We start from the raw sequence: 21785 nt of genomic DNA, 5'->3' as shown, positions 1-21785 counted from the left end.
AAAACATGAATTGGTGTGGCAAACATGTCACCGCTCCAGCTGTGTGATTGCACCAACGCGTCACTCTTCCGCTGAGTTCTGGACAGTGGTGTAATGTATCTTTGTATGACTACCGATGGTTACTGGATTATGTTACAACAAAGACGGGGCCATCAATTTTCCCCTATCCTACCGTAGTCATGCCATGATACGCCGATACGTCCTCACTGTTGCAGGGCCTTTTCTTGGTGACCAAATCAACAGCAAAAGATCATGACACAGCACCCAAACCCCGGCCAACCTAGCCAAAGCAAAGAAAGCCAGACCTATAAACCTCCCGAGCCTGTACGGCAGCTGCCTCGGAGGAGGGGTGTCTGAGAGAGACGGACTACAGCATATAAGATTTCCAAAAAGGAAGCAAAACATACAACACCAGGGATTCCCCAGTGGTCACCCACCTGAGTACTAGTCCGGCAGTCAGCTGTTTGACTAGGGGAGAGCGGACGGGATCCCGTATTTTCAGCTGCTTGTGGTCGTATGTGCTAACTGACATCGGAGCATGCCATCATCATGGAGTAACTAACAATCATCCCCAGCAGAGAGAAGAACACCAGGCCGGCAAAAAGTCAAACGGACCTAACAACACACAAGCCCAAACAAAACAACCATCCCAGTGTGTAACAAACAGAAAAAGACATTTCATAAACACATCACAACTACACAAAGACAACACCCCTTTCCCATCCATGCAACATCATCATACCCAACCCATCCCATGCAAGCCACCCATCTTGACCTAATCCAACCAAAATCCCACCCCCCCCCCTTTTACCTCGGCCGATGAGTCAAGTTACTACTCGCGCTACTACTGCTCCCCAACCGCTCCGGCTCCTTCCCGCTCTCCTCCCTCCTCGCCATCCCCGGCCCAAACACCCTCGTCGTCTGCTCCGTCCCTCCCCTCTGGGACTGCGCCGGCTGCTGCGACGACTGTTGCTGCTGCTGCCGCCCCTTGACATACTCCTTATTCTCAATAGTAACACTCTTGGTCATGTGATTAACCTTGTAAACACCCACCAGCCTCGCCGCAAGCTCAAACATGTTGTTCCTCAGCGAGATAACAATAAACTGAGCATTCTTCGTGCGCTCCTTGATGTAATTCGCCACAATCGAGACCTGTATTACTGTTAGAACTGTTGCGGAAGGGGAGGAGAGGAAGGAAAAACTCACGTTTCTGAAGTCCAACGCGGCATCAATCTCGTCCATGACATACAGCGGCGTAGGCTTGTAATGATGCAGCGCAAACACCAACGCAAGCGAAGAAAGCGTCTTCTCACCACCAGATAAGTTGGAGATGTTCTTCCATGATTTCTTGGGGGGCATGACCGAGAAGAGGATACCTTCCGAGAAGGGGTCGAGGGAGTCGACCAGCTCCAGCTCGGCGTTGCCGCCCATGGTGATCATCTGGTACATTTCCTTGAGACGGAGCGAGATGGTGGAGAAGCCCTCCATGAAACCTTCCAGCCTCAGCCGGCGGAGGTCGTCACATCTCTTCTTGGCGGCATCCCTTTGAGCAACGGCAGAAGCCAAGTCCTGGGAGCGGGCGGCGTGCTCTTCTACTCTGCGCCTGTACTCAGCCAGGACACCAAGATCAACATTGACGTTCTGGGTCTTTTCCTCCAGAACGGCAATTTCGCCCTTGAGCGTCTTTTCTGACATGTCAGAGAGCTCATCGCGGGTGTAGCGTGGGAGCTCCAGTGGGTTGGAGGCAGGATTAGGACCGCGGCCGGAACCGAGGAAGGTGGCTTCCGCCTCGGCTTGGAGCTGGGCGGCAGGGTCTTCGTCGTCTGAGTCGGTGGCATCGCCCATGGGGGAGTCGCCCTCGGCGTCGAGCTCGGGTTCGCCTTCGGCATCCTCTTCCTCGTCTTCGTTACCTGGCGTCTTGGGCCGGGACTGGGGGATTACAGGCTGGGAAGGTCGGCCGGACTCAAGGTCCTCAATGTTTTGAAGCGAGAGCTTGGATAGCTTATTCTCCCAGTAGGCAAGCTGCCTTTGCGTCTCCTTGAGTACCTTTTGGTTCTCCTCGAGCTTGTTGCGCATTTCGATTTCGACGGCACGGGTGGCGTTCAACTCGGTGGTCTTCTCGTCAAGTTCGGCCTTGAGTGTGGAAAGTTCCTCCTTCTTGGCAGCAAGAGCTTCCTTGGCCTCCTCGACTCTGGTGGTGTAATCCTCAGCCTTGGTACCCTGGTTCTCAATCTCCTCCTCGAGTCTCTCCAGGTCCCGATTGGCAGCCTCGAGCTCCTTGGAAGCCTTGGCGTGGTCCTTCTCGAGCTTGACCTTCTGCTTCTCAGCCTTGACCTTGCGGACCTCGGCGCTGGAGACCTCCTCGTTTTGGGAACGAATCTCATCCTTGAGATTGTCCACCTTGGTGCGCTGTTGCCGGAGCTTCTCACCACCAACCTCCATAATCTTGTCCTGCAGCTCTTTAATCTCATCCTCGACACTAGAAGTCTCGCCATGGAGCTTCTCAATCTCCTTGTTAAGCTTGGCAATCTCCTTTTGCAATACGGCAACCCGGTTGTCGTCTGTCTGGGAAGGCTGGTGCTCCTTGCTGAGTTCCTTAATTCTGCGCTGAGCATCCGCCAAGTTCCTGGATGAACTCCCAATCTCGAGGTTGATCTTCTGCATCTTGGTGTCAAGCTGTGGGATCTGCTCCTTGAGGGAACGAAGACGAGCCTCCAGCTCACGTTGATGATCTTGGAACTCTTGGAATCTCTGCTCAAAGGCATCGCGATCAGCCTCCACCTTGTCCACCTGCTCCTTGCTGATCTCGGCCACCAGCTTGGACGACATCAATCCCTTCTTGACTGTTGTACCACCACCAGACATGGTACCAGATTTGTCAATCAGCTCGCCGGCCAGAGTGACAACACGCCATCTCTTGGCGCCATAGGCGATGCGGTTGGCCTGGGCAAGATCTTCCGCAACCAATGTATCTTGGAGCGCATGGTAGAAAGCAGGTCTGAACTTCTCATCCTTGGGCTGAACCAGGTCAAACAGACGGGGCGCATCCTCGGGAGTCTTGATGGGTGAGAAGTCACGGACTCTCAGCTTGTCCAAACACATAAAGTTGCCGCGACCCAAGTTGGTCTTGCGCAAGTGCTCGATGCACTGCTGACCAGCCTCGACAGTGTCCGTGACAAAGTTGTCAAGCTGACCGCAAGCCGTCGAGATGGCAACGTCGTACTTCTTGTCGATGGCACCGAGGTTGCCAAGCCGCCCGTGGAAGCCGTCAATGCGACCAGACTCCTTCATGCGCATAAGCGCCGTTAGGACATTGCCTTGCGTCTTGGTAGCCGAAAAGCTTGAGCGAGCCTCGTCCGCCTTTTGCCGCAGGTTAGACAGCTTAGCGCGGAATTTTGGCTCTTCCTGAGCAAGCTCCTCCAGCTCAGCAACCACTCTTCTGCCCTCCTTCTTGAGCGCATCCTTCTCAGCCTGGCACGCCTTGAACTCTTCCGCCTTGGCCGCCTGAAGTTCCTGAATGGCCACAATCTTGGCCTCCATCTCCTCAAGCGCAACACCACCAGCCTTGGCCTTTTCCTCCAAGATGGCCAACTCACTTTCCGCCACGGCGATAGCAGATTGCTTCTGGTTGATCTTCTCCTTCCAGGGCTCAAGCGACTTTTGCTTCGCCGCAATCTGATCGGACATGTGCTGAGTCTTGCCCTTGAGGCTGTCGCGGATCTTGGTCAGCTCTTCCTCCTCCTCCTTGATCCACCTTTCGATGTTCTCGATCTCAGCCGCACGCCTCTCGATATCCTCAGCGCATTCCTGAATGGTCTGGTCGGCCTGCTCTGCCGAGTTCTCAGAGTTGGCAATGGTCTTCTCAAGCTTCTTACGCTTATCGGCCAAGAACTTCCGCTTCTCCTCGAACTTGACGCGCTCCTGCTCAAACTTGGCCATCTCCTTGATCAGGGCCTGAGTTTCCTTTTCTTGAGCCTCATACTCCTTGTTGCCCTTGGCGTGAGCCTTCTCCAGCTGCTTGATGATCTGCTCGCTGCCGTTGTGCTTCTCGAGCTCGGCGTTGAGTTGTTCCTGCATCTGACTGATGGCTTCGTCTGTGACAGCTAGGTTATCCTCGCATTGGCTGATGTAGAGTTGGTACAAAGCGGACTGCTTCATGGCAAGCTCATTTTCATCACGAATGAAAGCCAAAGCCTTGTTCTTCTTGTCCTCGAGGCTCTGCTTCTCCTTCTCAACGTGTTGAACACGGCCGCTCTTTTCCAAGCAGATTTCATTGAGTGTCTCGACCTCGGCGGCTGATTCCTCAATAGGTGTCTTGTACTTGGATGTGCCAATGATGTCCTCAAGATACTCGAGAAGACCATCATCGTGCTCGTTGGCAGCCTTGGCCTTCATCTGCGCAATAGACTCGACTTCACCCTGCAGAATCAAGAAACGCTTGTGGTCAAGATCGACCCCGCGGTCCCGGAGCAACGTTGTGACAGTTGTGAAGTTGGAGGTCTTTCCGTTGATGTAGTAGGCGCTGGAGTTGTTTCTGAAGGCCTTGCGGGAAATGACCAGGTCTGAGTCTGGGATGACTTCGTGACCTCCGCCAGGAAGGTCCATCACCTCACGGAAGTGCACCGCGACCTCGCAGTACTCCAGATTCGGGTACTTTGCCGAGTTGTGAATGAGGGCCGAGATCTTGCCTTGTCTCATCTTGCTTGCTCTGAAACCAAACACGAACAGCAGGGAGTCGATGACGTTGGACTTGCCCGAACCGTTGGGACCGACAACCGAGGAGAATGAAGCATGGAAAGGCCCGACCTCCTGCTTGCCGGCATAACTCTTAAAGTTGGTGAGCACAAGATAAGTGATGACAATGCGCGGCTTTGGGCCGGTATCTTGAATCACGGGGATCTGCATTGTGCGCGACTTCAGCATGATATCCATTGGCTTCTCGAGCACTGTATCCATGGGCTTGATCGGTTTGATGGGCGCAATCACGGTATCGTCTTGTTGCGAATTCGGCGGGGCATTATTGGTCGCAGAAGTGATATCGGTAAGCGGGGGGGCATCGCGTAGGAGCTGTGCTGATGGCGGCACAGATGGCTTTGGAGATTGGGTGGGAGCGTTCAATTCAGGCGCCGGCGTGGGTGTCTTGCTTGTACGGGGCGCGACACTCTTTCGTGGTCTTCCAGCGGGCTTCTTTGCTGTGGATGGTGGTGGTCCAACAGAGTCGTCGGCTGCCGCGACAGGCTTCTTCACTGTCGATGGTGGGGGCCCAACTGAGGTATCGTCGACGTCAACAGCTGATGATGCACCCGCTACGCTGGCGAGCGACTGGTCGGGATCTACATTCTCGGTACTCTCGATAACAGGCGGTGCGGAAGGGGGGGGGACCGCAGGCGCAAGACTCTTCTTTGGGCGTCCTCTGGGTTTCCTCACTGGTGTCTCGGCGGGTGCAGCTGGTGCAAGTTCGGTAGTGGTGGTCCTCCTCCGACCTGGTCTTTTCTTCTCGACCGGTGCCGGTGTGTATTCCTCCTCCTCCTCTTCCTGCTTCACTTTTGGGGACCCGTCGCCCAGCTCGTCCTCCGAACTCTCGACAATAGTGGTGTTGCGCCGGGTCGCAATCCGGCGGGACTGTCGCGTCGACATATTTGCGGTGTGTGTGCTACAAACGTCCAAAAGAAATCAAGAAAACCAACAACAAACAGCGCAACAGATCGCTGCGCAAAGGCAAGATACACAAAGCGCCTGGCAGATCTCCCACGCAACAGAAACACAAAACGCGCTGGTGGTCGTCGTCGAGTTTTTGTCGAGTCGTTTCAGTCCAAAAGTCGCTGCGACAAATCCCAGAGCTCAGGCCCCGCTTTCCCCAGTTGTCGTCTGTTGACATTGATTGATTGTAAACAAATCACAAGCCACGTCTGCCCCCGCCAAAAGCCACTAGCCACTAGACACCAGCCACGATTGACTGGTCGAACGCGTTCTTATCGCGCGTCTGAATTGACCATCTCGAGAACACGCTATCCCGTGACAGTTTTCCGCTTAACGGCATTATCAGCTCCACCGCACCCCGTTAGACAAGCTAAACCAAGCTTCTTTTCCCTCTAATTCATGAATCAATCGGGTCGGGTCGCACGTCGTCACATCTGAAGCTTCATCAAGCTTTTGAAGCCTTCCTCTGTTTACATTCCCCCAAACCCAACCCATCAACATCACACCTCCCATAACCACCGCCAAAATGAACATGCTCGACTTCACCCACTTCAACGCCGCCTTCCCAACCGACGGCCCATCCCCCTACGACCCAACCTTTTCCCGCCAAATCGAAACCTTTCGCAAATCCTTCGACGGCGTCCTCTTCATCGATCGAGTCCTCCACCGCCTAGGTATCAAAGATGGTTTGTTCCCCTCCCCTTCCCCCCACCCCCCCAGATACTAACATTCTTGTTCCAGCATCAAAAGTCTACCCCCCTCACTCCTCCTCCGCCCTCCGCTCCCTCCACAACCAAATCATCACCTCCTCCCCCGGCATCTCCCCCCACGCCCGCCTCTCAGTCCTCTTCTACCTCCTCCTCGACTTTGACGAAAAACGCGGCCCCCGTACCTCCAACCTAGCCCTTTCCCTCGCCGACGAGTCGGGGCTCCCATCCAACTACCAGATCCTCATGCGGGGGCTGTGGCATATGGACAGGTCAGAATTCAAGTTTGCGTTGGAATACCTCTGCCATCCTTCCTTGCCAAGCGAGTTTGCCGACGATATTATAACAGTTCTGGTCAAGCACGCCAAGAAGACGGAGGATGATTACTCGTTGCCGTTAGCGTATTATAACACTGTCCAGCCGGTGCTCAAGACGGGCGAGAGTTTGGAGCTGTTGTTTGGGGCGTTGGCGAGGACGAGCGTGACGGAGGCGTTGTATTTTACTAGGATGTGGCCGGAGAATGCGAGGAGGGGGTTGTTTGAGAGGTTGGTGGGGAGTGTGATCGAGGGTGGGGGAGAGTGGGGGGAGGGTGAGGGAGTTGGTTAGTTTGCCGTTGGAGGGAGGGAGGAGGAGTGGTTTAATGAGTTTGTGGGGGTAGGGAGGGGGGGAGGGGGGGAAGAGTGCGAGGGCTGTTAGGGTCATGAGGGAGGTTGTTACGGGGCGGGGGGTTGGAGCAGGTGGGGGTTAATGGGGTTGGGAGGTGGTGATTTTCTCATACACTTGGAGAATGAATTCTCGACAGTGGGCAATGAGGATGGTGAGTGAATTTGTTGTATTCTGTATTTATGGTACTGGGATTTTATGGGCTGTCTTGTGTGCTGCCAAGAGCATACATAGTATAGCTTATTTAGCGTGGCGTTCTCGGGGCGTTTGGTAAAGGGTAAAATGAATATCATCATGATGGTTGTCAATCTGTGGTGTCAATGGCAGTGCGGTGGCGAGACGTGTGATGATTGTCTGTGTGAGTTGAGAAGCATGGTGAAGTACTTGGCTCTCTGGACAAAGTGTTAGGGTGTGGGTTGGTATGAAGCGGCGTTAAACATTACCTACTTGTGTAGTCTTGAGATGATATCTTTGTCCGACATCTCACCTTCGTTACCAGCGTGGTCATCGAGTTGGCGCACCCGTTCACACAGTTTGTTGAGATGCCTTTTGATATTCGAGATCCAGGCTTGGTCGTTGAGTGCCTGCTGATAGAACCCTGGGACATAGTTACCATTGGCGGGCTTGGTGGCCCTTGTCATGAGAGCTTCGCCTGTTACAGCACACCACCACATCTTTACTATAGAATCCAAACATCGATAGAATTCCAGTTCCACCTTAAACTTCATGCGCATGCTACTAATGCTAGAACGTGACAAAGGGCGACCCGTCTCGCTTTATATGGACTGAAGGTTTAACTAGCTCGTACTCTGCATTTGAACAAAGACTTCCTTCGAAGCATCACCGACAAGGGCCCTTTGCTCGAATAAAGCGGAGAAAGGTATTCGTGGCCGCAATCAAAACCGCTCTGAAGTAAAGTAAGCACGAGCAGCTATATACGATTAACCTAGGAGAAGGAGGGGAAGGGGGAGATGAGGTAGAAAAATCTTGACCCTTTCTTGAAATGCTGGGGGTTTGCCTAAGTAACAACGGCTTCGCCAAGATACTGTGCCAGATTCTCGTACGGTCTGACTGGGTGGTATGATGCCGTTCTGTCATCAGCGTTGATGGGCTAAAATGCTCGCTTTACTTCGATAATAGCCAAGTAAGGTTTGTCCATCGTCCACCTATACCCCCTGTGACGCACACGACAAACCCCTCCGTTGTCTTCAGCCGTAATAGGATTTCCGGCAATTTGAATTGTCGACCGAAAACGCCCGGCCCGTGGTCTGACCTCGACCTGCATCCTAGTTTCGGCGGCGGAATGCTGCAGGAGGCAAAGTCCTAGGGCAACTTGTAGGAAACAGGTGACATGATGAACGGTGACCACCTCAGGTTTACCACGCCGGGCCTCATTCTCGTCCTCGTCGAAATCATCCGTATCGTTACCAAAATCGGATAAAGAGGGTATGGTAGAAGATGAGGAACCGAGTATAGCCGTTCCGGAGGGGGATGTAGCCTTCCCTCTGTACGGATGTCCTCGCTCGCTGCGGATACACCTTCTCTGCCACAGGCTCAAGAAGCTCGTGGCGAGCTGTGCGGGCAAGGGCGGCCCAGAAAAAGCCCTCGGGCAGTCGAAGAAGTTCACTTTCGGCCTGCTGGCACAAAGTCCGGGGAGTTTCCCCAATCAAGGACCTAACTCGGTCAATGTCGACTCTCTGAGACGGTGTATTGTGACCCCCGCATACGGGACAAGAATTGTGGTGAATATCGAGGAAGGTCGGTAGAAATGGGGATTTATGGCCAACGCGAAGCCTATAAGCGATTAAATGGCGAGGGCCCCATTTTTGCTAGCAGGTTTCGTCAGCTCCTCGTTGCTCGTGTTCAGGATAACGTTGATGCCATCCAGCTTCTGCCTTTTGGCTGGTCGCGCCCCGGTGTCCGAAGATTTCATCTGAACTTTTGGACAGGTTCTTGAGTAATATAGAAGAACGATGAAGCACAACATTACTTCCAGCGCAATAAGGGACCACATTTGCCTTGGGCTGGGTAGGTAGCATTGGACTCTATGCAGGGTGGTTGTCAATGAGGTCCACGGTCTCCTCTTGCAACTCATCAAACACTTTGAACACTTCCAAAGACCAAAACCCCCAACTTCATCGTTTTGAAATATAACAAGGCCATTTAGAAGAAGAAAGAAGCGCATAGAATATAAAGGAGCTCTTGGGATTAATAAATCTTGCTCTATTGGCGTAAAAATTAAGAATTTGGAAGAGTTTTAAGGCCCGTATATTTTGTAAGTAGAATGTAAGCCCTGATTGGTTGAATTCAGGGTGGGGCGTGGACCATTTTGCGAACAGCCTGGGACATTATATCACATGATCTGGTGACGCAATTCGAACAACGCGTCCATCCCACCGCGACCACTCTCCCAAACAAACCTTACCCAACACAAAATGCCAATGTCTACTGCCAAATCTGCGACTGAAGGGAAACCGGAGGTACCGCTCAAGCGCCTCCGAGAAACCGAACTGGCATCAATAAAATGACATTCTGCGCAAACATAGTCGCGATCGTCTGTTTGTGCGGCCGCTACACTGGACAGCGCAGCACCTCGCCCTTCTCGGATGTTACTTCGCCCGCGAAGTGATTGGACCGCACGGGCACGAGCAAGCCCGGTTCCCGGAAGGGCTCCGGCATGCTGCTCGTCAACTACCGCGTAGCATTCTAGCAAAGACGCTAGTCAGGGGCGCTCTCCTCGAGTACTTCAAGCTCAACGAGTACGACGGCACCAAGCTCAACTTCCAATTCAGTCGACGGGTAGTTGCGTCTCTCGCGACCGACGCTCTCTTCTCGCCCGTCCCAACCCCCCCAAGGCTTGCCTATCTCGATCTCGAAGCCGCGCAAAGACGCCGCGACAAATCCATCTCCCTCTTCCGATCCCGTCGGCTCAACTCGCCCGTTGCCCGGGCGCAGCATAAGCGGCAACGGCGCCTCCGACCGGCCAAAGACATTGAGGATCCATATATCGCTGCCGTTCTGATTGCCCTTGCGCAGGAGCAGTCCTACCAAGACCAAAGCCGTCCTGACCACTACAAGGTACGTATAACCTAATGCGATGCCGCACGCTTGGGGTGGGCCAACAGTGTTTTTGAATAGGTTCATCTACTGGCCGCCAAGGATGACAACCTCTATTTTTACACAGCCCTCATCCCCTCTCACTTTCTCGACCGGTTAGACCGGCCCAGTCAACGGTACCCAACCAGTCCCCCAATCCCCATTACATATGTCTATATTCCAATGCGACCGGAGGGAGAGCTGCTGAGGTTAATGGAGCTTGTCCTGTCCAAATTGAATTTCGCAGCAAAAAATCATGAATGACGTACGTCAAAAAGAGAGCATAATTTCGGTTGGTCTGTAGACGATATCGACTCTTGAGATGCCAATACCTACCTATCAATGGTGTCGATAGTGCAAGGTATTGGCTTGGAGCTGAGAAGCCTGACCTTGATCGTCCTCGGCAATCCATTGCATCGGATATAAAATCATGTCCACCATTGCTTCCCGGCCTACTCTCTCGTGTAGCGGCGTACGCCAAGGATGATCAAGCCGGGTATATCACCAAGGCGTGGAATGTAATCTTTCCCTTTTTTTTCTGAGTCTGATAGATGCCTTGTTCCAGTCGAACGAAAAGCAAGGATCATTGAAACCTTTTAGTACAGATCCCTTCCCAGCGCCGTGTAATTGCTCTAGCGAATGCCTTCCTGATGCATTGGAAGACGAGAAGGCTATTATTTCGTGGGATTACAATGCGCGGAACGGCCAGGAATATAACGAACTAGAAATCCAAACAACTGCCGCCTTGTATCATGGCTCTCTCTCTATGGTACAGATAGTGTTATCCAGTAGCAAAATGTCATTCGAACATGATTATAAGATGGTGCTCAAATCGACGGGTGGATCACGAGCTGTGTTGAGAAAACGACCCGGCTCGTCTGACGGGATTTCTACCAAAAAGAAATGTTGCCGGGTGTGACCAAGGTATATCGGTGATTAAGATAGTGTTTGTCTTTGAGACTTTTGACTCGAGGTACAATCGCAGTGGCTGATCTCGAGAAATAATCGAATTAATTGCATGTTAAAGGCATAAGTAAACTACTTGGCTTGTTGGACAAGATGTGAGTCGTTATGAAAACATTGTCAGATGGCGACCAATGTCTGGTTTCAAAGACCTTCGGCTCAAGTCTCGAAGTAAAAATCGATACCCAGTTACTTGTCTCCAGGATGAAGAAAATCAAAATACTGTATCAACTGGGCCAAAAAAAAAAAAAAAAAAAAAACCCAAAAAGGAAGCCAAAATAATCTATTAACTGGGCCCAGAAAAAGCAAAAGCTCACCGACCAACCTTTAGTTGTAGGGTGGCCGGCTATGAAAACCCGTGGGTTTCACTTCGGAATCGAACTCGGGAGCTGTCGGTTGCAAGCTCCCGCCGGGGGGTAATAAGCAGCTCCTCCACCTTGACCATTTGTCCTGACCACAATGTGGCGCCCTGGTCAAGATTTCAGGGCTGCTGTTGGAAGGAGTAAAAAGGACCTAATATATATACTGTGCTGCAGTGACGTTGCTCCTTACTCTTCTGTGTTTCACTGTCGTGAGACATGTTGTTTGATTATTTGATGACATTATGTTGGTGTCACTTGTGGGTTTGAATCTGAGGGAGTGTGAATAATGTAGGATGTGACATCCTCATGCGAACTGCGATTTGGTTTCGAAGAGAGTTCGTGATATGCCACTGTTATGCTACCGGGTAGCAACTCATGGTCTACGTTAGTTGCTCGACTAAGGTACTTATTTTAGCGGCTGTTCAAAATGGTTCAGCAAAAAGATCAGTCGTGTCCATCATTCCGAATTGACAGCTGAAGCCACTGTTGAATTCAAAGTTCAAACTCTAGGTGTAGATCGCTATCGAGTGGTATTTCCTCACTTCTTCCGAACAAGTCCATCGACCAGTTATGTGCCGCCAAGAATCAATCCTGCAGCATAGCCTCGAAAGATGCCTTATGCGCCCCCAGCTGGATACGATTCCTGATGATCACGCAGATTCCAAAACTTGTCTTGAGAGATGGTATTAACGTGCCGTATTTTTTCGGCATCAACCGGCGCGGCCCATTGTGGGTGACTAGGCACCATCAATGGACCCCCTCTCGATAACAGCCTCGATTGCAGGCATCACAGGCATCTGCCTCCAAGCAGCCCGCGCCCTCGACACCCTCCGCACCAAATTCCAAAACGCCCAAGTCACCATCACCGCCCTCTCCTCCCAATGCGCCGCCATCAAGACCGGCCTGTCCCAGCTCCAGACCCTCATCCTGCAAAACCACACCGTCCGCGGCCAGGCCGAGGTCGTCCACACCCTCGACACAACCCTCACCGGTTGCCTAGTCGTACTAACCTGCTTCGAGGACTCCCTCGAAAAACTCTGCGATGCCACCGCACTGATGGAGTCCCGTCGCTCGCTTGTGCGGACGTGGTGGACTAAAGCGCGGATTGTGCGAAATGAGGGGGAGATGAAGGGGTACCTATCGCTATTGCAAGGACAGCAGTCCGCGATTGCGTTTCTGGTTCAAGTGTTGCACATGAATACTACCGATGAGATTCTCGAGGGTGTCAGAAACGGGAAAGGTTTGCTAGACAGGCAAGCGACCAAGGCGGCGTCCTTGCGGTTGGCGAATCCTCAGCTTCAAATTGCCGAGTCTGTTCTGAATCCGCGGAGGACTGCCGACACGATCTTCCGTGGGGATGGGAACACTGTGGCCGAGGGCGTCGAGTTCGAATTTGATAACACTGTTGTCAACTCGAGAGCCTACCGACGAATGATGGCTTTGGCGAAGGAGGTCGTCACCAACAGGACTAGCACGAAAAGTCCGCAATCGATCATGGCTCTGGAAAATATCAGCTTCGACTCAAAAACCCAATCACGATCGTTTCTCGTGTCTACATCCGAGCCATCCGGTGACCGGAGGGGTGACCCTACAGCAGTCTCGCCGATGCCATCCACGGCATCCGAGGTTGTTCAACCTGCACCCAAACCTACTACCGACACTCCCGAAGAGGCTGCCACCCAACCCACGACCTCCCAAAGCTTGCCAACAAGCCTAGATATCCTCAAAGCCCAACCAACCCAGCTCGGAACAATCCACACCACCGAATACTTTGGCCAGCGCTGCCAGCACCTCTTCACGACCGTCACCCAATGGGTCCTCCGCTTCTCCAAATTCTCCGACATGCGCGCCAGTCGCCTCACCTCGGAAATCAACGATGAAAAAATCATCAACAGGCTAGATAACTCTGTCCTCGACGGCTCCGACCCCGATAACTACCTCCGTGACAGGGTGAAACGCCGGGACATGTTTACTTCTGTCACCATGTCAATGATCTGGGAATTCATTTTCACCCGTTACCTCTTCGGCATGGACCGGGAGCAGAGGTTCAAGCTCAAGTCATTAGAAAAACAGCTAACGGACGTTGGGCCGACGGCGACGGTTCGTGCTTGGAGGGCTACCACGCTGGGGCTGTGGTCGAGGAGGGAATCGTTCAGAAAACAGAGGGATAGGGATGCCGTTGCGGTGGCAGAGGCGATTTTGGAGGCGCTGTCGAAGGTGTTGCCGCCGCCGGGGAATTTGGAAGAGCAGCTGAGGGTGCAGCTGAGGAGGGTGGTGAGTGAGGCGGTGGATCTGTCGATTGAGATGAGGACGCAGGTGGCTGAGTTTATGGTGTTGCCGCCGTTGATGCCCGAGTACAATGAGGATGGGGAGCTGGCGGCGACGGTGAATTTTATCTCGTCGTTGATGACGCAACCGGGTGGTCGGGGGGACACGGAGGGGGATCTCGAGGGGACTGTGGTGAGGGTTGTTTTGTTTCCTTTGGTGGTGCAGAAGGGGGATTTGAGAGGAGAAGGGGAGGAGGAGGTGGTGGTGTTTCCGGCGCAGGTTATTGTGAACACCACCTGAGGACATAGAAGTTGAAAATCACATGGATGGTATGTATTGGCTAATGTCTGAAGCTCTGAGCTATCTCTATGCTGTACGAATGGACTATCTCTAGTTTGAACCTAGTTTGCAGATGTGGTCACTAGACTACCGACTAATCAGACTTCAACTAGTTGGGCATATTTCAGTTGACAAGATCCACGAGACACCAAATGTCCACCTTTGACTTCTTTTGAAATTTGCACACTTGATGATGACTCTTCTCAGTTACCCCGACCGAAACGTGGGTGGCAGGATAAGTGTCGACGTAATCGTGGCGGTTGGTCAGGTCGACTCGTGAGATGACGCCCAACCATCGAAGTCGCTCTGAACAGGAACGTGAACACCAGCCTCCTGAATCATCACAGTACTCGCTCAAAATGATATCTCTTCACCATTTATCGCATACCATTCGTCAACACCATCATCTGCTGTCCATGCACATGTGTGGCTGACATAAATCCAGGAACATCAAGAAACCGGGCGGCTCGCCTGATGCCAAACCCATGTTGACCGCGTGACGCGGCAGCATCAAAGTGACACACAGCAATGCTGAAAAAACGACTTCCCTCGAGAACACTTGTGCAGGAGTGAACCTGGCACGCAGAAAAGATAATCACCGTTTCATATCGAGGAAAAGAAAGCTGTTGTGGTGGACCAATCGAAGGGTGAATGTGCTGGCCAAACGTGCAGATCGACACGACATCACCTTGCTGGCGTTGGAAATGGTGCCTGAATTGGCCTCAATTGACCAGCAGCAAACCAAAAAAGTGACAAAAACAAAAACAAGAGCCACTCGGAATGATCTATCAATGTTTGAAGAGCGAAAAGCAATGTGGTGGGCTGTGGGAAGAGGCAAAAGTGTGGAAGGGTTGAGATGCGGATAGCTTCAACCAAAGCTTCACGAGCAGCTCGCGAGCCGCCCCACCATCAGGAGTGACTTTCGCTTCAAGTACAGATATCTCAGGCAACAACGGTGCAATGCGAAAAATAAACACATGGAAGAAACGGCATCAATTGCCCGATCGAACTGATGTATTCTTCTACGACAAAGCAGGGGTTGGTGAGGTGCTATGTTGAATGCGCCAGAGGGCGATGGGTTGGACCGACCAAGGCGCGTGAAGCCAAATCGCGTCCGAAAACAGATGCTTGAATGCCAACTCTCGTCTCGGAAATGGTCATCGGTATTTGGAACAATGCCCCGCGGTCCCCGGGCGCAAAAAATGAAATAAAAAGCACACAAAGAAGAGCAGAGTCGGGTGATTCCAACCATGTGCTGCGGACCCGGGTCGAGAAAAGGGAAGAAGCGTGGGAACTCGAATCAAACCGAGGGAAGGGGGAGTCGGGGCGAGCTCGAGATCAGAGATGCTCTTTCGACAGGCGGGGTGCGCATGATTGACAACTCGAGGTACAAGGTGGATCCGGTGTCGTTGAACGGGCCAATCAGAAAATAGGCACGCTGCGAGTTTTTTGTTTGTTTCCGATTTAAATGCCCGCCCAAAGAGGGAAAGCGCCAAAATAACGGGGAGCGGCAAGTGATCGAAGGAGGACCCCAAGAATCCCGGCACGCCTGCTGCCCCCTCTCTCTCCCTCCCTTCCATGATCCATCTGGCATTCTGCATCCTTTTTTTCTTCTCCCTCCCCCCTTCACCCCGCCTGCCTGGCAGCGGCATGTCACCTGTTTTTTTTTTTTTTCCCTTTTTAGCACTGACATGATCCAGGGTTCCTTATGTGATCTTGACGATGACGATGACGAACAGTCCAGGGTTCCAGTTCAGCTTAGCGGCAGATCGAGAAGGCTTCCCCGTTCGGATGACCCCGTGGTGAATGATGGGTGACAACCACCCCTCCCATGCTCATGGTTGTTGGGTAGTGTACGTAGTAGTAGATAGAAAACTGTATGACTGGCCTTCCCCGCCATGCACCTTGTGCCTCGTCCCTTGCCCCCATCATCCACAAGAAGTAGAAGTTCTTCAGCAGTGAATGGTTGAGTAAGACAATGATTGGGCATCCATCCATCCAGGCCATGCCGTCGGGTTGGGGTTGAGTGACGAAAGGGTGTGCGTAAAACAGAGATGGCATCACCTCACCAAGGGACCTAGGTAGCCACGCACGTTGGGCTGCACTCACTTACTCGCTTCCGTCTCTCACTCACACCTCACGCCTCATGCACTTCGGTGATGCAGCCATATGATGCCACCTCACAGAGTGTAAGGTCCCCACATGATCTGGGCTTTTTCGGAGCAAGACAGGGTGACATGGATGCTGGGAACGGGCGTGTCTGCCATATGCCTGGGAGCTCTAGGCATGCTTCTAGTGGGGGGCACGGGCCATACCTTGCACCAAAGCTGCGAGCTTTTGCCCCGGGAATTTGGGCAGCTCCAGGGCACAATCAGCACAATCACTCGGGGGTGGGCGAGACCCCCGCTTCCATATATAAACACCCGATCATCCCCCCGAGCGCGACAGCCCGCCCACCCTCCTGTCCCTGGTTTCTCTCGTCCACCCCGAACTTGCAAGCCGTTCTTCACCCTCTCTGTCCGACTCGTCCATTTCCGCTTCGAACAGCATCTAGCATCTGTATTGTCATCTACACCAAACAAAACAAACACCACTTCAAACCATCACCATGCCTCCCAAGAAGACCGAGACCAAGACTGAGGGCGCCGCTGCCCCCAAGGCAAAGGCCGCCCCCGCCCACCCCTCCTACCAGGTATGAAGAGTCTATACATTAGACATGTTCTTGATTGATCAGTCGTATCTAACTTTTATTCAGGACATGATCACGGATGCCATCATTCAGGTAATTTTCACTGCCCCTGTTGGTTCATGCCGACGCGTCCGGTCGCAAGTGAGATGAGGATGAAGGAAGCTCATGATGTCTTTGATCCCACGTCTCACTACGCTCGGATTTTGCCCACTTTGCATTCATGATCACATTTACTGACGCTGCTTTTTCTTGAACTGCAGCTCAAGGATCGCAATGGCTCCAGGTAAGAAAATTTCTGCATTTTTTTTCTTCTCCCATCCACCCATCTCGCGTAGCGAGAACATCCACAACGATGCGCGTGTCGCAAATGCGACCGCCCACCACAGCCTCCTTGGCTCACCCGCCCACTCTCACCTCACAATTATCTCATTCACACATCACATGAACGCCTCGGACTGACTCAGCCGCCAGCCGTCAATCCCTCAAGAAGTATGTCAAGAGCAACAACACCATCAATGCCTCTGACAACATGTTCGACTCCCTCTTCAACAAGGCCTTGAAGTCTGGTGTCGACAAGGGCATCTTCGAGCAGCCCAAGGGCCCCTCCGGCGGCACCAAGCTCGCCAAGAAGACTGCCGCTCCCAAGGAAAAGAAGCCTGCTGCCCCTAAGAAGGCCGCCGCGCCCAAGGAGAAGAAGGAGGCTGCTCCCAAGGAGAAGAAGGCTGCCACCAAGAAGGCTGCCGCTCCCAAGGAGAAGAAGGAGAAGAAGGAGACCGCTCCCAAGGAGAAAAAGGAGAAGAAGGCCGCTGCCCCCAAGAAGGCTGCCGCGCCCAAGGAGAAGAAGGAGAAGAAGGCTGCCCCCAAGAAGGTGAGCATCCTATGACACACCCACGTGACTTTTCCTGAATATCCGCTGACATTATCTATCCAGGCTGCCCAAGCCCCTGCTGAGGAGAAGCCTGCTGTCCTGACCAAGACCAAGTCCGGTCGCGTCACCAAGGCTGCCCCCGCCGCCAAGGCCGCGCCCAAAAAGGCTGCTCCCAAGAAGGCCGCTGCCCCCAAGAAGGAGAAGACACCAAAGAAGGCTGACAAGGCGGAAGCTGCCTCGGCGTAGAAGCCGAGGGTGAGTCTTTCTTGTCATGATGGTTTTTTCTTATACTTGTTTGATGTGACGGCTCTGCTTTTTTTTATTTTATTTTATTAAGTTTGGCGTTCAGGATTATCACTGGGGCTATCATCTTGGGGGTTATCATTGGGATAAGCGGCCGCTTTTTCTAGGCACCATTTTTGCGCGCGCGCGGGTTTTTATTGTTTTCGGAGGGCCTGTATCACATTTTTTTTTTATTACGGGGGAAGAACGTGTGGGAAAAACATGCTTTTTGTTGACGAAGGTTATTGGCTCTACTATACCCCCCTCTCCCCCCCTTCTTCCCACAGCTTGCATATACAACAAACATTTTCAACCATGAAGACAGGAAGGGGTCGGACGACGATCATCATCACTTGCGAGCAGCCTTTGTTGGAATCATTCAAGATGCATTTGGTTTTTCTCTGCTATCGATACCCAACCATCATTCGTACCGCGACATCACTACAAACACATATGATTCGGAAAAGGACTTTGGAACCGGGAAGCGCGCGCGCAAAAGAGGGTAGACTTTGGGGGCAGGGAGGCGTTAGAGGATTTTTGTTGGAGGTAGGGTGGGTAGATGGGCTTAAAATCTCGGCTGGGGGGTTTTTGGGGCCTGATGAGTTGTAATTATACATGCCAATTGAATTGTTTTCTGACAACATCTTTGGAGAGGTCTCACGTTAGTTTTGAGTGAATGAGTGAATGGCGGTTTTGATCTGGAGGGATACAGAGAGGAGAGAAAGAAGGGGTCCAACAAGTGGGGGGAGGGGCTCCTCGACGCGTAGGTGGCGCGTCGACCGGGGGTTGTTTACATTTTCGGTTTGACCCCATTCTCATTTTTCTGCCGCCCAGGGGTCGGGGTCAGGGGTGCGGTTCCTCATCGGCCACTCCTTGTTTTTTTTTTGGTTGTTTTTTGGGGATGTGTTTTGAGTTGGAGGGTTGACTACCATTTGGAACTTGCTGAGATGGTAAATCTAGATTTGGAAAGGTAAGAGCAAGAAGAAAGTGCGGGATTATTGGGGGCGTTGTTGCGGGGGGAGGTTTTGTTCACCGCTTGAGATGGGGGAATGTGATCAGCCAGCTAACTCATTCATCTTGACAGAAATCTCGCGATAAAATTGGGATTGATGATTGCGATCAGGATGTATTCTTCAGCGGCCCGGATACATCTATCAAAATACACATGTGTCTGTCTCATATGTATACCCAACCACGGCACAGGTGTCAATCAAAGTGGGCCAACGAGAAATCTGAGGCTTCACCAGTTGTGGCACTTACATGCCGATTCATGCTGGTCCGTGCCCAGACAAGCATGTCCTGCATGTTCTCAAGTGGGTCTTGCCGTTCGGAGCTAGCTAGCGGGGTACACTGCCAGTCTTATCGGAAGGTTCCTTATCGAAACGTGGTTGTGTGTGTTCTGGAAAGGGATTCTGCCGTCATCTGGTTCAGGTGCTGTTGCTGTGCCTGATCGACTGTTGGCGTGGCCCAGGAAGCACAGCACAGCTCAGCTCTGGGGAGGGAGCTTCCGTTTGCTGTCTAATCCTTTGACACACTACCTACCACCTAGATAGCTATCTACATTTTTCATCACCCAAGCTGTTGTGGAAACGTGCATCGGAGACGGACAAGCAGCCAACGTCAACAAACCTACACCCCGCTAATCCCGACCCGCATCCGACAACCCGCGTCACTGTCCAAGTTTATTGGAAGTCAGCGGCGGCCGGTTCGGTTCTAATCAGGCACCCATCAGCGATGCCACCACCACCACCGTACCTTACCTAAGTGGCTCTTTTTTACCAAACCTCACTACCAAGGCACACGCCTGGGCTGTTCAACCGACCTATTATCTTGTTGCGTGATTGCAGCTGTTGCGCCAGCCGCGCGCCTCTCAAATCTATAGCTTGTTTATATTTTTATATTCTTGACCTACCTTTCTGCTACAGGTCAAAGACACAATGGCCGCCCAGCCATCGTTCAATTCCAATAACCCGTTTCGTCGCAAGCCCGTTGCCACTACCGACGTCCCAGATCTGCAGTCGACGACCCCTCCTCCACCACCACCGCCGACGATACAGGGGGATGATAATACCTCGAGTTTGACGATTGGGGGCGGCGGCGGTGATCAATTCTGGGAAACATTGCAGGGTGTACCGAGACCGGCTCAGCCGCCGCCGACGACGAGTTTTCTGAAGCAAAAGGTTGTCAAGAAGGTGAGGGTGCAGAGCCCGCCGCCGAGTAGTCCGGAGGAGAGCGATGGGTTTGGGGAGAGGTTCCCGCCGATTGGGGAGCCGGATGAGGAGAGTGATAGTGGTAGTGAGAGTAGTGAGGAGGAAGAGGAGGAGGGGGAGGAGGAGGAGGAGGTGGTGGAGGTAGATCCTTTTGGGGTGGGTGGGGGGTCGAATAAGAGCTCGGTTGAGGAGTTGGCGGTGCAAGAGGGGGATAGGCGGCGGGAGGGAGGGGTGCCGAGGATATCTTTCCAGATGGGACAACCAGGGTTGGAGGAGAGGGGGGAAACTGAGGTGGGGGCAGGAGGGTCGAGGGGAGGGCTGGATGTGGATGCGTTCAGGAGGCTGTTGTTGACTGGACAGACCGGGGGATTAACACCGGCACGGTCGAGTGCTGATCTCGGGAGGGCGGAGGAAAGAGCTGGGACGGAGATAACGATACAGTTGCAGGACACGCCACGTCTATCACGGGAAATACCAGGCCAGACGGTTGGAGATGAGCAGCAGAGGTTACTCCCCAACCCTCCCGCCGCCACCCTCCAACCTGCACCGACCATCCTGAGAAAGAAACCCCCTCCCCCGAGCTCCCGCCATGGAAAACTCATCCGACCAGACCCGACCCGCCAGGAGAGCAGCAGCTCCCTAGGCGGCAAAACCTCGTCTTCATCATCACTAGCAAGCCCTAAACCTGTCACGTCACCATCTCGACAGCGGCCCCCAACCCCGTCAGACGTTAACAAACCCCTCCCTTCACAGCCCTCGGTGTCAGAAGATGGCAATATATTCGACCACGAAGCAGCGGGGAAGATTCCCGAGCCTGCCATGCCCGACCCAGGTCTTCACATCATCCACGCTTTACGCTCCCCCTCCCCAACCTCTAGTCTGCCGACACCACCACCGTCAAGAAAACCTGCCCCCCCACCGAGACGACAACCACATCATGGCAGGTCCGAGCCTAGGCCTTTTTCACCAGAGGAGGAATTGTTTAGCAGTACTCGTCGATCATCAATGGAATCGACCCGTTCCCGGTCTTCTTCCTTACGAGCCAACATCCACGCGCCGGCACCGCCGCCCCCGAGGAGACCATCGCAGAGGGTGGTGGCGTCGCCCAGTGGTGAGGCTGTATCTCCGCCCCCGACACTGTCTGGGAGTAGTACGCCCAATAATAACAGTGTGGTCACACCGACGCTGGCGGGATCGGTGGTGGAAGCTATTGCCAGCCCTCCACCGGTGGGAGGGACGGCAAAGGAGAAGTTGACGCCGCCGCCGCCGCCTCCGGCTAGGGGGGCGAGTGTGAGGGCTAAGAAACCTGTCGGGGCAGCGGGGGAGGGGGTGGTGAGGAGGAGTAGTGGGAATAGCAAGCCGGCGCCGCCGGTGCCGAAGCATAGGGGTGGTGGTGGTAGTGTTAGGAATAGTGCTATGGCAGTGGCGACGGCGGTAACACCGGACACGACGGATGAGGTGGTGGTGTCCACACCTGGGGGTGGTGGTGGTGACGGGGTGGATATATTGGCTGATTTAACGAGGTTGCAGAGGGAGGTGGATGAGTTGAGGGCTGGGTTGGCTAATGGGGGGTCGAAGTGATGGGCTGGGAGTATGATGTAGGGGATTGAAAAGAAATGGGAATTAATGACTGAAAGA

General features: G+C 53.1%; 6 protein-coding genes across 6 annotated transcripts; 5 read left to right on the top strand and 1 right to left on the bottom strand.

Moving 5' to 3' along the window:
* Positions 1-756: 756 nt before the first annotated feature.
* On the bottom strand, positions 757-7062 carry SMC4 (Structural maintenance of chromosomes protein 4). The gene is made up of 2 exons (XM_062948132.1): positions 1207-7062; positions 757-1152 (listed from the first exon to the last, which is right to left on the bottom strand). The coding sequence occupies exons 1-2, from the start codon at positions 5635-5637 to the stop codon at positions 808-810; spliced, it is 4776 nt and encodes a 1591-aa protein (XP_062799538.1). The 5' UTR covers positions 5638-7062; the 3' UTR covers positions 757-807.
* On the top strand, positions 2068-7048 carry QC764_508755 (uncharacterized protein; the record flags this gene model as incomplete). The annotated part of the gene is made up of 3 exons (XM_062948131.1): positions 2068-6386; positions 6442-6996; positions 7041-7048. Exons 1-3 carry the CDS (start codon positions 6227-6229, stop codon positions 7046-7048), a joined length of 723 nt encoding a protein of 240 aa, XP_062799539.1. The 5' UTR covers positions 2068-6226.
* A 1456-nt stretch (positions 7063-8518) lies between the features above and the next one.
* Positions 8519-10380, top strand: QC764_0084640 (uncharacterized protein; the record flags this gene model as incomplete). The annotated part of the gene is made up of 4 exons (XM_062940845.1): positions 8519-8828; positions 9655-10148; positions 10209-10314; positions 10376-10380. 4 exons carry the CDS (start codon positions 8519-8521, stop codon positions 10378-10380), a joined length of 915 nt encoding a protein of 304 aa, XP_062799537.1.
* A 1861-nt stretch (positions 10381-12241) lies between these two features.
* QC764_508750 (uncharacterized protein) lies at positions 12242-14059 on the top strand (the record flags this gene model as incomplete). The annotated part of the gene is made up of 1 exon (XM_062948130.1): positions 12242-14059. One exon carries the CDS (start codon positions 12242-12244, stop codon positions 14057-14059), a length of 1818 nt encoding a protein of 605 aa, XP_062799536.1.
* Positions 14060-16185: 2126 nt separating this feature from the next.
* QC764_508740 (uncharacterized protein) lies at positions 16186-18458 on the top strand. The gene is made up of 5 exons (XM_062948129.1): positions 16186-16790; positions 16854-16880; positions 17048-17070; positions 17259-17655; positions 17719-18458. Exons 1-5 carry the CDS (start codon positions 16707-16709, stop codon positions 17899-17901), a joined length of 714 nt encoding a protein of 237 aa, XP_062799535.1. The 5' UTR covers positions 16186-16706; the 3' UTR covers positions 17902-18458.
* A 1416-nt stretch (positions 18459-19874) lies between these two features.
* Positions 19875-21728, top strand: QC764_508730 (uncharacterized protein; the record flags this gene model as incomplete). Its single annotated transcript, XM_062948128.1, has 1 exon — positions 19875-21728. One exon carries the CDS (start codon positions 19875-19877, stop codon positions 21726-21728), a length of 1854 nt encoding a protein of 617 aa, XP_062799534.1.
* Between the last annotated feature and the right edge of the window lie 57 nt (positions 21729-21785).

The sequence above is a fragment of the Podospora pseudoanserina genome, chromosome 5, assembly GCF_035222485.1.
Source record: "Podospora pseudoanserina strain CBS 124.78 chromosome 5, whole genome shotgun sequence".
NCBI classification, from domain to species: Eukaryota; Fungi; Ascomycota; class Sordariomycetes; order Sordariales; family Podosporaceae; genus Podospora; species Podospora pseudoanserina.
The sequence above is the reverse complement of the archived record's forward strand: the minus strand, read 5'-3'. Positions and strand labels throughout refer to the sequence as shown.

Excerpts from the sequence above, each read along its gene's own strand:
- SMC4 (XM_062948132.1), bottom strand. The coding sequence starts at position 5,637 with ATGTCGACGCGACAGTCCCGCCGGATTGCGACCCGGCGCAACACCACT. Across the intron at positions 1,153-1,206 it reads CCGCGTTGGACTTCAGAAAC|GTCTCGATTGTGGCGAATTA; the intron begins GTGAGTTTTTCC and ends ACAGTAATACAG.
- QC764_508740 (XM_062948129.1), top strand. The coding sequence starts at position 16,707 with ATGCCTCCCAAGAAGACCGAGACCAAGACTGAGGGCGCCGCTGCCCCC. Across the intron at positions 16,881-17,047 it reads TCACGGATGCCATCATTCAG|CTCAAGGATCGCAATGGCTC; the intron begins GTAATTTTCACT and ends CTTGAACTGCAG. Across the intron at positions 17,071-17,258 it reads AAGGATCGCAATGGCTCCAG|CCGTCAATCCCTCAAGAAGT; the intron begins GTAAGAAAATTT and ends CTCAGCCGCCAG.